At 39.8% G+C, this 13,262-nt stretch overlaps 3 protein-coding genes across 5 annotated transcripts in view; 1 reads left to right on the forward strand and 2 right to left on the reverse strand.

Moving 5' to 3' along the window:
• Positions 1–1,504, reverse strand: part of LOC103386397 (bone morphogenetic protein receptor type-2) — a 4,811-nt gene extending 3,307 nt beyond the window's left edge. Inside the window, exons 1-3 of the mRNA XM_025060061.1 lie at positions 1,038–1,504; positions 596–805; positions 346–510 (exon numbers count right to left, since the gene is read on the reverse strand). Coding sequence (XP_024915829.1) covers positions 346–510; positions 596–805; positions 1,038–1,146 — 484 coding nt within the window. The 5' untranslated portion in view covers positions 1,147–1,504. The remainder of the gene's footprint in view (positions 1–345; positions 511–595; positions 806–1,037) is intronic.
• Positions 1,505–2,175: 671 nt separating this feature from the next.
• LOC103386383 (cell division cycle-associated protein 7-like) lies at positions 2,176–5,783 on the forward strand. Its single transcript, XM_008320618.3, has 9 exons — positions 2,176–2,326; positions 2,427–2,507; positions 2,708–3,058; positions 3,146–3,229; positions 3,333–3,482; positions 3,587–3,730; positions 4,211–4,360; positions 4,573–4,709; positions 4,795–5,783. The coding sequence occupies exons 1-9, from the start codon at positions 2,324–2,326 to the stop codon at positions 4,838–4,840; spliced, it is 1,146 nt and encodes a 381-aa protein (XP_008318840.1). The 5' UTR covers positions 2,176–2,323; the 3' UTR covers positions 4,841–5,783.
• Positions 5,784–6,406: 623 nt separating this feature from the next.
• sp1 (sp1 transcription factor) lies at positions 6,407–12,843 on the reverse strand. Of its 3 annotated transcripts, none has more exons than XM_008320621.3 (6): positions 12,710–12,843; positions 11,989–12,062; positions 9,585–10,983; positions 7,701–7,842; positions 7,398–7,588; positions 6,407–6,802 (listed from the first exon to the last, which is right to left on the reverse strand). In XM_008320621.3, exons 1-6 carry the CDS (start codon positions 12,714–12,716, stop codon positions 6,501–6,503), a joined length of 2,115 nt encoding a protein of 704 aa, XP_008318843.1. In that variant the 5' UTR covers positions 12,717–12,843; the 3' UTR covers positions 6,407–6,500. The 3 variants fall into 3 exon arrangements, with proteins under 3 accessions (XP_008318843.1, XP_008318842.1, XP_016892369.1); XM_008320620.3 differs by having other exon boundaries at positions 7,398–7,591; XM_017036880.2 differs by lacking the exon at positions 12,710–12,843 and adding an exon at positions 12,619–12,705 and having other exon boundaries at positions 7,398–7,591.
• Between the last annotated feature and the right edge of the window lie 419 nt (positions 12,844–13,262).

Consider the following 13,262-nt stretch of genomic DNA (forward strand, 5'->3'; position numbering starts at 1 on the left):
TGGTAGAAGAATGTTAGAGATGGAGCCACCAGGTAGGAGAAAGAGAGGAAGACCAAAGAGGAGATATATGGATGCAGTGATGGAGGACATGCAGATAGTTGGAGTCAGAGTAGAAGATGAAGAGAACAGGGAGAGATGGAAATCAGTGATTCGCTGTGGCAACCCCTGAAAAAAAAAAAAAAGGGACAAAGCCTAAATAATAATAATAATTTTTAATAATATATTTTTTTTAAAGTCTTGATTTTCAATGAAGTGATTTGCAGGAAACAATATAATTTAAATGATTTTATCACTGTGTGGTGGTCACATTAGATTAGGCTAATGGTGATCTTAGTCCAGTCATACCTGTGAAGTGTGAGTGGGTTTGTCGGGGCGGTTCCGAGTCTGGCATCCAGGTGACGTTGCCGTTGCACAGATCTGTGTTACACACACATTTAGTGTAGTTCCACCTCAACAACGTGTGTGTCCTGCAGGTGGCATCTGGACAAGACGTCTCTGCTACAGCGCAAGCTGCAAAAAAGAAAAAAGAAACAAAGGTGAGTCCCTAAGCCAATTTAAATATACTCTTTTTAAGTAATAAAAACGTTTTTTTTACCCAGAAAATGGACCACTGGCTGGCTATTAAGAACCTGAAAATAACCTACACAGCAGCTGGTGTTCTCACAGACCTGCACTGAGCCATTCACACTTCCAGCCGCTTGGTATTTTTGGTTTTTCAGTGAATTCGTTGTCACTCTGTCCATGTGAAATACACAATGTCGCTTCTTATGAAGAAGCTGGCTGGACAAGCATAAAAGAAAGAAATCTGGAAGAAAAAAAAAGTGTTTATGTGGCAGGACCGGAGGCATCCATCCTTTTCTGTTTCTTAACATATTATTAAAAAAGTTACACATTTTTATGAGTATTGTCCACAACAAAATTGCTCTGACCGAGACATTAGCAGCACAGTAGTAATTAAATGAGAAAATGTAATCGCTGATGCAGTTAAAACGACTAAAATATAATTTAAAAATGATGATGAAATGGACCAAACTCACCAGCAGTAAAAATCACCCACCACTGTAGCAGAATCATTGTCCTTCTGAGAGCAAACCAGAAAGGGAGTATCCTGGGAATGTGATAGGAGTTTCCCACGTTTCCCAGCATCACTCCCACTGCCAACACACCTGCATGTGCTCTGATGTAGGACGACAGCCTGTGAGAAGGAAACACTCTTATCAGAATTACTGTTCTCCCCCTTTTTTGGAATTATTACATGCACCCAGAGAAGGGGTTTGTATGCAGCTGGCTCTGTCTTTTACCACCAGAAGCCAGTTATAATATATGATAATATTTTTAAAAATCGAAAGCATCGAATATTTTTGAAAAAATCCCAGAATACAAAGATTAACATTAACTGTATGAAGTATAAACAAAATGCAGCAGTTTGTTTAGTTTTTCCTCCTAATTTGTTTTATTTTAACAGACAACAAAAAATGTTACCAGTGAAAACAAAAACATTAAAAAATAAAATAAAACATGCAATGATTTATTTTACACATCTGAAGAAGAGAGGAAAGAAATAACTACTTGTTTTAATCCCTGAGTTCATAATATTAGTGTATTTGGGTTTTTGCTTCCTGTTCAATATAAAGTTATACAATAATTCTCTAGAATTATCCTGTGTTCATTCAATTACCAATAATTTATCTCATATTAATATATAAATCAATTACAAAGATAGTTGAACAAAAATGAAATCGCACCGATATATTTGTTATTCCATAAAATGCTCTTATTTTGTTGATCTCCTGATATTAATTATGGTCTTATATTTAAAAATAAATGTAACATTAAGTGATGCTGTTAAACTTCACAATTATTTATTTATTTATTTATGTATTACCTCAACATGTTTGTTTTAGCGTGTAAGGAAACGTACATTAAATTGTATTTACCGTTGGCAGACTGATGTAAACAGCATTAATAAATTATTTCATATGTTATTTCCACCATTGAAACTAATTTCATTGCACTTAAAATTTGCATTACATGTAGCATGCAGGCGTTTTGCATTAAAATGTATCACTAAATGTACTTAAAATAATAATTAAAATAAAGAATTGTACCAGGTTTGCATTTTACAAACTCCATGTTTTTGGTTAAATTCTAATTATAAAGGACCGTTAAACTTTGACCAATCCGCGCTGTCTTGGCGATTAAATGAAGCGCACTGATCGATTGACAATCACATTAATTGGACGGTACCGACGTGTGGGCGGTTTCAGACGTCAAAGGGAAGTTTCCAGAACACTGGTTTTTGGACAACGTTGGGCAGAAAGTAATGGTAAATTTGACTAGTATTGTTGACTTTTCATCAATATTAAATGCCATATAATTAAATATGTCATTAGTAGTAACAATTCTATCCACGTGTCATTATTAAGGCCTCTGTTTTAGCGGGGATTTTTGCGGACGACTCGGAAAACGAGCAAACATTTTACGGCTTCTCTGACAGCGAGCTTAAGGTGCGTTGGATGAATTCAAATTAGTTCTTTAGTTCAAGGAAAAGGACTTTAACTAACATGTGGAATGAAACTGTTTCTATGACTTTAACATGTGGAATGAAACTGTTTCTATGTAAAGCAACAAAAACAGCCAGGGCATATTTATATTTTGTGTCAAATCGGACCTGCTGTAAGAAAAATAACTTTGTCCGTTATCACAGGATATACGTTTTGAAGAGGAGTCTGAGTCTGACCTTTCACCCAAGATGGAGGAGCCTACTGCAAAACTTTCCACCAGACAGAAGCCCTTCAGGCTAAGGGTGGCACTCCGCTCCAAAACTCAACACTCCGGTGAGGAGAAGGAGGACAGTGATGATGATGATGATGATGATGATATAGAGGTGGAAAACAGGGGGAAAAAGAAAACAGGAGAGAGTGTGGAGACGAGAAGGGAGAGACATGTTCAATTTAAAGATGAGCCAACATCCCCTTGTTTGGAGTCAGGATCTGATTCAAAGCAGGGATCTTTCTTGGAAAAGAGGGCGCAAAACATTAAGGCCAACAAAGCAATGGTAAAAACTCAATCACAGAGCCACACTACAAAAATGTGACACTCGTGAAAATGCACTTTGAATTTTTTGTTTTTGTTTTTTGAACAGCTTGCTCAGCTTATGGCAGATCTGGAAAAAATGCCAGGACGTGAAGGGTTCCTGAAAAACCAGGCAGAAAAGCAAAAGACAAAAGTGATGTATTATTTTTCACAAGGCAACAGAAGGTGTTCTATATTACAAAAAATTGCTCTTAAGTGTCCCCATGTGACGTTACCTTATTTACTGTACCCTGCAGCGTCAACCCCGCTCCGGTGCAGATGGATTCCAATCAAGGAGGAATCCAGACCGGGCTTCCCGTAGACACACCCGCTCCATGGGAGGAAGCGAGGATTCTTCAAGCACTAAAGAAGAAGTTGAGCTCAGCTTGGAGGAGGAGTTGCTGGAGGTCAGATAAATCAGTTAATTCACCAAAAAAAATCAGTAAAACCTGGTTCAACAGGAGTGAGAAGCCCTTAGTTGTTGGTAATATAGTTCTCTTATTTTTGTCAGGTACGTCGAGCTCCACAGCGCCGTGGAACCCCACGACCCGCGAAGAGCAAACCTCACGTTGTCCGCCCAGTGGAGGACATCACAGAGGAAGAGCTTGAGCTGGTTGCAGAAAATATGACTGAGAAAGTCTACAACAGCGTCTCGGTGAGTTAAGACCGGCTTTAAGCTCTTTCAGAAAAGAGTGATTTGGTGAGGTGACAAAAATCCAATCGAGTGAACAATAATAAAAACAGTGACATCGTGTGACCAGCAGATGGCATAGTCTGCCAATGTAGATTGAAAATTGATATTCTTATCTTAAAGTTTTTTTCCACCAGTCTATATAATTTTTAAATGTATAATTATATTTGAATCACATTTAGAGGTGGATTGAAATTTAAATATTTTAATATTTTCTACAACTACATCATGCACTATGGATGCTGATGTCAAACTGATGGTTGCCTTAACTTATATTTACACAGATGTGATTTGACGACTTGCCTCCAATGATGAATGATATAAAAACTGTGTGGAGACCAACTTTATTGTTGACACGTGCCACTTCCTTAAGTCACACATAACACTAATGATATAAAAACCGTGTGGAGACCAACTTTATTGTTGACACTCCTGTGTTTTCAGGGCTCGACGTGTCATCAATGCCGGCAGAAAACAATTGACACAAAGACTTGCTGCCGTAGTGAAGAATGTCGAGGCATTCAGGGTCAGTTCTGTGGGCCGTGTCTGAGGAACAGATATGGAGAGGATGTGAGGAAGGTGCTGCTCGATCCGGTTAGTCTCGTCTTACTAGAAAAAAAAAAGCAATATAATTTGCAGCTGTTACATTTTTTTGTAAAGATATTAAATTGAAGCTGTTTAGCTCCAGCTCTCACTAATCTTAGTAGTTTATGTCATTCTGACACATGATAGCAGGAAAAGGGAGGCTGAAAATTGCAACACTACAGAAACTCAAGGTTTTACCATTTAGTCATTTTCTCTTGCAGGGGTGGAAGTGTCCTCCCTGTAGGGGCATTTGCAACTGCAGCTTCTGCCGTCAGCGTGAAGGCCACTGCCCAACCGGCATCCTGTTTCCTCTGGCCCAGTACCATGGCTTCTCTGACGTCCACTCGTACCTCAGCAGGTGGGCCGCTGCACTGACCATTACATGGCTTTAAAAAAAAAACCCCACTGTTTTAACCAACATGCTTCCTTTGTTCTCATCACAGCCTCCGCCAAAAACTGAAAGCTGAGGAGAACGACGTGGAGATGTGAACTTCAGCGTATACTCTTGACAGTTTTAATTTGTAACGGTTTTAAAATTGAGCTCTGTCATTTCTTTCTCGCGCCAATAAAGTCTCTTTAACCAGCTGATTGTCCAATACAAGTCTGAACAGAATGAGACCAAATATATATTCATAATTTTAATCCAGCTGTTGGCAATTGCAGTAGTTGCATACACAAAATATAAAATCCCTTATTTAAAACAGGGCAAAAAAGAGCACTTTGTCTGAAGTTTTGAAGAGTTAATTTTTAAACATAATTTATACAAGTTATATTATTATTTCAAATCAAGCAAAGTATGGAAGCGAAAAAAAAAAAAAAAAGAAATCAGAAAAGCTGATGTAACCACTTTGTTATCACCACCTCAACAGGGATGTGCCTGAGGTTTGCTGCACCTTGCCAGTTAGGACTTTTAACATGCATATCATGTAAGTAAAAAAATATTAGAAAAATTAATGGTGGACCAAAAAACTGATTTTAGTTTTCCTTACAAAATGAGTATGAACCTTTGGTTTTGAGCTTATGTGTAGGCTGTTCAGATTCCGCTACAAAATGTTTCACTATAACCACGTTACTAAACGATGACGTACCCCAATCCCCCCCCCCCCACAAACAGAAAATAAAGACCCCCAACATGACTGCAGAGACAGTCACCAATGATTAATAATATACCACTGGAAAAACTAAATACTGGGAAGATCTGGACTGCATAGAATGCACGTCATTCTACGACAGGAAGGCTCAAGTTTACACATTTCATCTACACTTGGATATATTTATATATATAAAATAAAAGGTTAAGTGATTGTGCATGAGGCTCATACAACTGTAAGGCAATGTTTTCGACCGTATAACATGATCCCTCCTATGCTAAGACTTATTATTAGCCTTTAACAAAAAAATATTTACATGACAAAAAAAAGAAAGAAAAAAATCAGAATTTCCAATGATTTAACTGCACATAGTTTTAAGAGGTTATAAAGAGTTATCCAGGGTTTTCTGTGCCGTGACACGCTATTGACCTCCAACTCATTATTGCTTTTTGACCTAATTGTAAAAAGTTCAGCAATGTCCAGGAGTTTGATTTCCGGATTAACGTACTGTTCCCTTTGAAACTTACTCTGTTGATTTCTGGATTAACGTACTGTTCCCTTTGAAACTCTGAATTTTGCGCGTGCTGATCCCATTTGCTGATGTGAGCACTGGTACCCGACACAAGCTGTGTTAGAGTGTCTTCGAAGAGAGGACAGCGCCACGTGTGCTGGTCTGTGTAGCACTGTAATCCCACTACAGGGTTAGAACAGGTGTTGACGTGAGACAAACTTTAGTGTAGTGCCATTTCTGTTCCAGGGATATATTACTTTTGGGTTGACCCTTTTGGTCTAACATTTTAATTCAAATTAACCTCTGACCCTAAAATGCAATAGGTCCTATATACAACAAAGAAATTGTGTTTCTGCATTCGTTTACTTATACAATTGCATGGGTTTTGTTGCATCAGTGACCACCTCCTCCTAATGCCTGTGACAGGATGTGCATCTGCTGTCAAATGTGTCCTTTTTTTTTTTTTTTTTTTTTTTTAAATTGTTAAGTGTCTGAAATGATGCAGCATCCACCCAGGCTGTGATTCCTGCTCCCCCACCAGCCTTAGTTAGTAGCTGTTGCCGTTGATCTGGTGAAGGTCCACCTGCATCATGTTGATTCCACTGCTGGCCAGTCGAGCTATGCTCTCGGCAGATAAGGTTTCCATGGTAACGATGGTGTGCTGGTCGTTGGCCGACACTGCCCCGGTGCCGGCTTCTGTCCCTGCTGCCGGGGAGACGGCGCCGGCGGTGCTGCTGTTAGCGGCGGCCGCTGCTGCTTTCTTGTTCAGATGCGTCTTGATGTGCTTCGAGAGGTGATCACTACGCATAAAGCGCTTGGGGCACTCTGAGCAAACAAACTTTTTCTCACCTGGAAAAAAAAAAAAAGAAAAATCATAGATGCTGATTGTATATACATATATAGATATATACACACATATGTACATATATATATACATATATACACAGGTGTACATATATATACATACATGTGTATATATGTATATATATGTCTGTGTGTATATATCTATATATGTATATACACACAAATATGTATATATATGTACATATGTGTGTATATATCTATATATGTATATACACGTGTATATACATATATAGATATATACACACATATGTACATATATATATACATATATACACATATATAGATGTCTTTATTATATGGAAAGTTTTAAACCGCTGGAAGCCATTGAGACACTGAATTGTGTTTATCATTTTGATGTAACCTACGTATCAATCTACAACCTCCGTCCATGACAAATGTCTTCATCAAATGTTTACCCCGTCGAACAAACGCACTGTATTTTCATAAACAGTAATGATGATGAATCACAAGCGGAATACTGCGGCTGCTTTTCTTTGAACTGTCCATGTAAGCACAGACATGCAGGACTCTTTAAGGATCCATTATCCTGACTTTCTCGTAAAGTACTTCCTCCATTTACCTGTATGTGTCCTCTTGTGACGCTGGAGCTCATCTGAGCGCGTGAATCGTTTGCCGCAAAAGGACCAGCTGCAGACGAACGGTCGTTCTCCTGTATGCCAGCGGAGGTGCGCCCTCAAGTGTGAGGTTTTGCCGTAAATCTTCCCGCAGCCGGTGATGTGGCAGATGTGTTGCTTCTTTTTAGAGGGGTCACTGCTTCATACCACGAAAATTAACGTTAGGGTCAGAGACGATGACTTTGCCGAATACTGTAATACACCGTGTATGAGACACGCAAGTCAGTTTAATATGATTACGGACATACCGTCCTTCTCCGTCCTTGCAAAAGGGACAGGTGCAGGCTTCCCTCCGGTTCCGTCGTCCTGCAGGTTGCGGACTTATATCCTCATCATCCATAGCAGTGCTGTCATCCAGGCTTTCTCCACCTGTCTGCAATACCTGGTCACCTGGAGTGATGGTGAAAATAATATTTAATTGGATGATTTTACCAAAATTAATTTCCTTGAAAACAGCAACAGTCTGTCCTACGGTAAAAGAAGCTGTTAAAATGTCCAAAAATCAGATAGTAAGTCAACCACTCAGGTCTCCACCTACTGCAATACTTCATAGTAGGGATGCATGATAACCTTTTTTTTTTTAAGTCCATACCAATAACCCATAACTTTCTACTTCCAAAGGCAGACACCAATATCCGATAACATACCTGGAGATATTTTCAAATGAAAAGCTAGCCTCTCAAAATAAGTAAATACCAATAAAACAAATGAGTAATAATAAATGGGAAAAGGTTTGCGAGCAACATATCAATAGTTTATCAGGGTGTTTCATTATGATATCAGACTTATACGAACGTCGTCATAGTTTCCTGATATTGAGCCGATAATTATCGTGCACCCCTAGCGTAGAACTAATAGTTTCAAAAGCAGGATAAAAGAAATGCTGTTCTTCAAAAATATTACGGGCCTTTGGTAGTTAATACTCTTGACCTTTAGCTCTTCTCATTAAAGAACGTTTCAAATGTGTATGACCTTGTAAGCCTAACTTTTCTAACGTTTGTAGTTTAATTTTGAAAAATATTAAAACCCTTTCTCCTTCCTCTTTTCTGGGAAAAAACCTGATTTTTAGATTGTACTGCACCGTCAGTATGTGTACCAAACGGTACTTAATGGGTGTTTGCCCAACTGTAGATTTAACATAAGGACAAACACTAACAGTGCTGGTAAAGTCTAGTGTATACAAATGTGTATGACCTTGTAAGCCTAACTTTTCTAACGTTTGTAGTTTAATTTTGAAAAATATTAAAACCCTTTCTCCTTCCTCTTTTCTGTGAAAAAAAATGTTTCAGGAAAAAAACCCTGATTTTTAGATTGTACTGCACCGTCAGTATGTGTACCAAACGGTACTTAATGGGTGTTTGCCCAACTGTAGATTTAACATAAGGACAAACACTAACAGTGCTGGTAAAGTCTAGTGTAACTCAAGACCAGCTGAGCTGGTTAAACCAGTAGAGCACAGCTCCTACAAAGAACAACAACACACACCGAGATAGAAGGCCTAAATTGTCATTGTTAAAAACCCTGAGGTGAAACAAATTTCGTGGCTTTCTTAGAATATTTACCCAGAACAACTGTCGAATCGAATGCTAGGTTTAGTCACTGCAACTCAAAGTGAAATAACAAAAGGATCATATCCTGTTGTTTTCATTTTCCCAGAAAACAATGGAAAAATGAAAAAAAAAGGATATGATCCTTTTTTTTTTTTCCTTTTTTTTTGGGGAAAAGAAAAAAAAAAGGAAAAAAGAAAAAAAAAAGGAAAAAAGAAAAAAAAAAGGAAAAAAGAAAAAAAAAAGGAAAAAAAAAAAAGGATCATATCCTGTTGTTTTCATTTTCCCAAAAAAAAAAGGAAAAAAAAAAAAGGATCATATCCGGTTGTTTTCATTTTCCCAGAAAACAATGGAAAAATGAAAAAAAAAGGATATGATCCTTTTTTTTTTTTCCTTTTTTTTTTGGGAAAATGAAAAAAAAAGGATATGATCCTTTTTTTTTTTTCCTTTTTTTTTGGGGAAATGAAAAAAAAAGGATATGATCCTTTTTTTTTTTTCCTTTTTTTTTTCTTTTCCCCAAAAAAAAAGGGAAAAATAAAAAAAAAAAAAAAGGCACATGAGACATGCCATGAACAGCAGACTGACCTGCTGTGCCGGCGATGGTGATTGGGACCCCCTGTAGCTGGAGCCCAGACCCTCCGAGCGTGTTAAAGTTAATGGTCTGGATGCTGGGGATCTGCACTGAGTTTACAGACACTCCTCCGCCCGCAGCACCTCCTTGGGTCTGACCGAGCTGGGGTAGAGACTGTACTGGCGCCAGGGTGATCTGTGTTCCTGTCGGACTTTGGATCTGAATGGTTTGCCAGGTGACCTGGCCGTTTGCGCCTACCGTACGCAGCAGGATGGGGCCCGTGTTTGGCATGATCTGAAGATTCTGAAGGCCTTCCTGGCTGAGCGTCGGAGCTGCAAAAACCTGACCCCCTGCTGTCATGGTGCCAGTTTGGATGGTCTGCAGAGGCGCTCCGCTCTGGATGAGCTGCTGCGGCTGAAAAAGAATCTGTTGCGGCTGCTGCCCATCTCTGTTGTCTGGCTGAATGGGGACCCCCAGAGAGGACGCGTTATGCTGGTACGTCCCTGTTACTGCTAGGTTTGTGTTATGCGTTTGAGTCATTCCATAGGATGAGGTTTGTGCGGTGACGGTGGACGGGGAGCTCGTCATGTAACCTGTCCCACTGTTGGAAGACACTGGCTGGTGTGACTGTTGCTGCTGTATAAGCTGGGTTCCACCTGCATCCCCTCCACCACTTGCCTCTCCCCCCGTGCTGGTTCCAGTACTGACAGGCAACAATGTGATGTTTCCATTAAGGGACACAGGCATGTTAGCCAGGATCTGGGGCTGGTTTTGTAAAACTCCATTGGCTAGGCCTATATTTTGTATGGGGATGGCACCCTGAAGGAGACCAGGCATTGTTATGATGTTTCCTGCTGTGCCAGGCCTGTTGGCTGCTGCTATGATCTGCTGACCATTAGAAGAGGACACAATCTGAAACTGCTGGCCTGCCCCTGCTGCAGACACAGCGGTCTCCTGCTGTGTATGTGCAAACTGCAACTGCTGACCGTCAACTGTCTGAAACTGTGGAATAACTTGGTACTGGATGTTGGGCATCATGCCCGATATGGTGGTAAGCACCTGCTGACCCTGCATGGACGGAGCCTGGGCCACTACGTACTGCTGTGGCTGCTGCTGGTGGTGGTGTCCCTGAGTGCTTACGGCAACTGTTGATGGTGACACCACCTGTCTGCTCTTTCCTGGGTCTCCCCCTGTCATTGTCACAGATGTCTCCGTGGTGATAGTGTTAGTGCCTGAGGTTGCGTGGACACTGAGAGGTACGACCTGCCAGCCGTTGGCGCCGGTGGTAAAAACCTGATTAATTTCGGGATGTTGGTGTTGGTTTTGCTCTGACGGGGAATCGCCTTCTCCTGGGGTGTCAATTCGACTGCATGTGGCTGCCAACAAGGCTAGAGGAGATGGCTGCTGTGAGTCCTAGGAAAAATTCAAAAAAAAAAAAGAAAAAGGAAAGGACATTTATGTTCCGTTGTCTCACAGCTGGATTGGTTTAAACTATATAACAATTTTTGTGTATGTGTAAACCAGTATCCTGTGATATACTACTGCAATAGGGAGAACTGTGATCCAGAATCAATTCAACAGAAAATTAATTCCAAAACTAAGCATCGAATACCCATGAAGTCAAACAACTTTGAATTCTCTATGTATAGTTATTATTTTTAAGCGTACACTGCATGTATCTCAAATATCAAACATGCAGAAATTAGTACTGTTAGCCAGGAGGCCTTTGAAAAAAAGCTTAGATTGATTTACATTTAGATGATTTACAATACATTTGTTTATAGTTATATTATTAAATTATAATTATTTATATATAATATACAGTATATTATTATGAGCAGGTTAATGACACACTTGGACGTTAACGGCTGATTGTTTTCTTCAGAGCTATTGACTAATTCACGTCAACATTAGGAACATATGCTATTCTACTTAACTCCCGAATCACATTACATTCGTGATGCCGTCCTGAGTGTGACATCTGTGGGGGGAAACACGGTGGGAGAGTATGGGAGGGACAAGAGTTTTCCCAGAGCAGCGGCGGGCTTTGCTTCCCCTCCCCCCAAACCCACCCATCTCCCTCCCACACTTTATTTTGCCCTATAAACTGACACACTCCTCTAGCCACCCCCTCCAAAGCCAGCCAAATGGGCCGAGCGAAGTGCACATTTTGTACCGGGGTTTGACGGGAACACCCCGTGTGGGCGAAATTTACCTGCCCATTCCCCACCCCGGTGACATGTGCTTTGAGAGAAAAATCAACAACGTTTCTCAACTACCAACACAGAAGGAGAACAGAGCCAAATGACGCGACGCTAAAACATTACATCAAGATAGTTTAAGAACAAGGAGTGAATGTCATCATTAAAACCTATTGATTTGGCAACAGCGTAAACGAATGCGTTCGGTAAAACCTACTTGGGAGTTTGTGTTTCGCTTTTGACCGAAGCCTCCACCGCTCCCCACAGCGGCCATGTCACCCTGCTGCTGATCTGCGGAAGAAGAGTTTGTGAGATCAGTCTTCAGAGAAGAGAGTCTTCTACCTTCGACTACATCTAACTAAATTGTACAACTCAGTTAAGGTTAAGCTTCAAAGACGAGATAGTGCTAGAGTATCATTGTAGTCGACTATGGAAGAAAATAAAAATAAAAATAACTGTCATTTTAGTGTGGAAATTCCTCAAGGAAATCCAAGCAAGCTACAAGTGCTGGAGGGGCCAGCTAGGTTGATAGCTAAGCTAACAGCAACCTACCACTCGCAACTAATGTGATATAAAAGTGGTAAAGTACCACCCAGAGAGTGTCCAACTACACCGCAAAGCATTGCTGTAGATATTTGTATAACAACCAAAGACAAATAAACTTTAGCGTAAACGGACAATGTTATTCAAGAACAGTAGTTAAGTGTGAATCAGTTAGCCAGCTTGATTTGCTTGGCTAAATGTTGTTAGCTCAGTATCGACAATAGCTCTAAAGTAGCTGATACTTTTAAACTGCTTCGGATCTAGCTGGAAAACAATAAAACATCACCGTAACAACGGGGCGTACACTGATAGAGCCATAGCTTGATTCGACAACGATCTGTAAACTTAAACTTTGCCTCACCGCACGCCGCCGAGTTTTAAAAAAGTTCACTTACTGCTCATTATTTGAAGACGGGAGGAGTTTCTCTGCGCTTTTCTCGGGTTGACAACTTTTCACAACTTCACACTAACTTGACCGCCCGCCCGCTAACGAGAAGAAAACACGGTGTGTTCGATTTATACGGCAGCACCCCCCGTCAGCTCCTCTAAAATACCTTTTTTCCAGATAATTTAGAAACATAAGTCATGAAGACTTTTTTATTTTTTATTTAGCTTTAACACACATTTGCAAATAATAATTCACAATATAGCCCCCAATTAAATATGATTTCTTACACTAGTGACTGAGAAATGGGATTTGTCCTAGGGCTGGATATTTATCTTCACGTGTAATAATGAATCTGTGCTCCAATGCATAAATTATTTTTATCATTAGTCACAAACAAAATAAATCATCAAGAATCTTAATAAACATTTCTTAATGCATATAGTCCAACCTAAGTTTTCTAAGTTGTTTAGACCAAAACTCACTGTATCATCTATTCTTTTTTATCCTGTTCAAGCAAAAAACGAGCCTGAAAACAATATATTTCCATGTAAATACATCAC

The sequence above is a fragment of the Cynoglossus semilaevis genome, chromosome 11, assembly GCF_000523025.1.
Source record: "Cynoglossus semilaevis isolate Cse_v1.0 chromosome 11, Cse_v1.0, whole genome shotgun sequence".
Taxonomy (NCBI): domain Eukaryota; kingdom Metazoa; phylum Chordata; class Actinopteri; order Pleuronectiformes; family Cynoglossidae; genus Cynoglossus; species Cynoglossus semilaevis.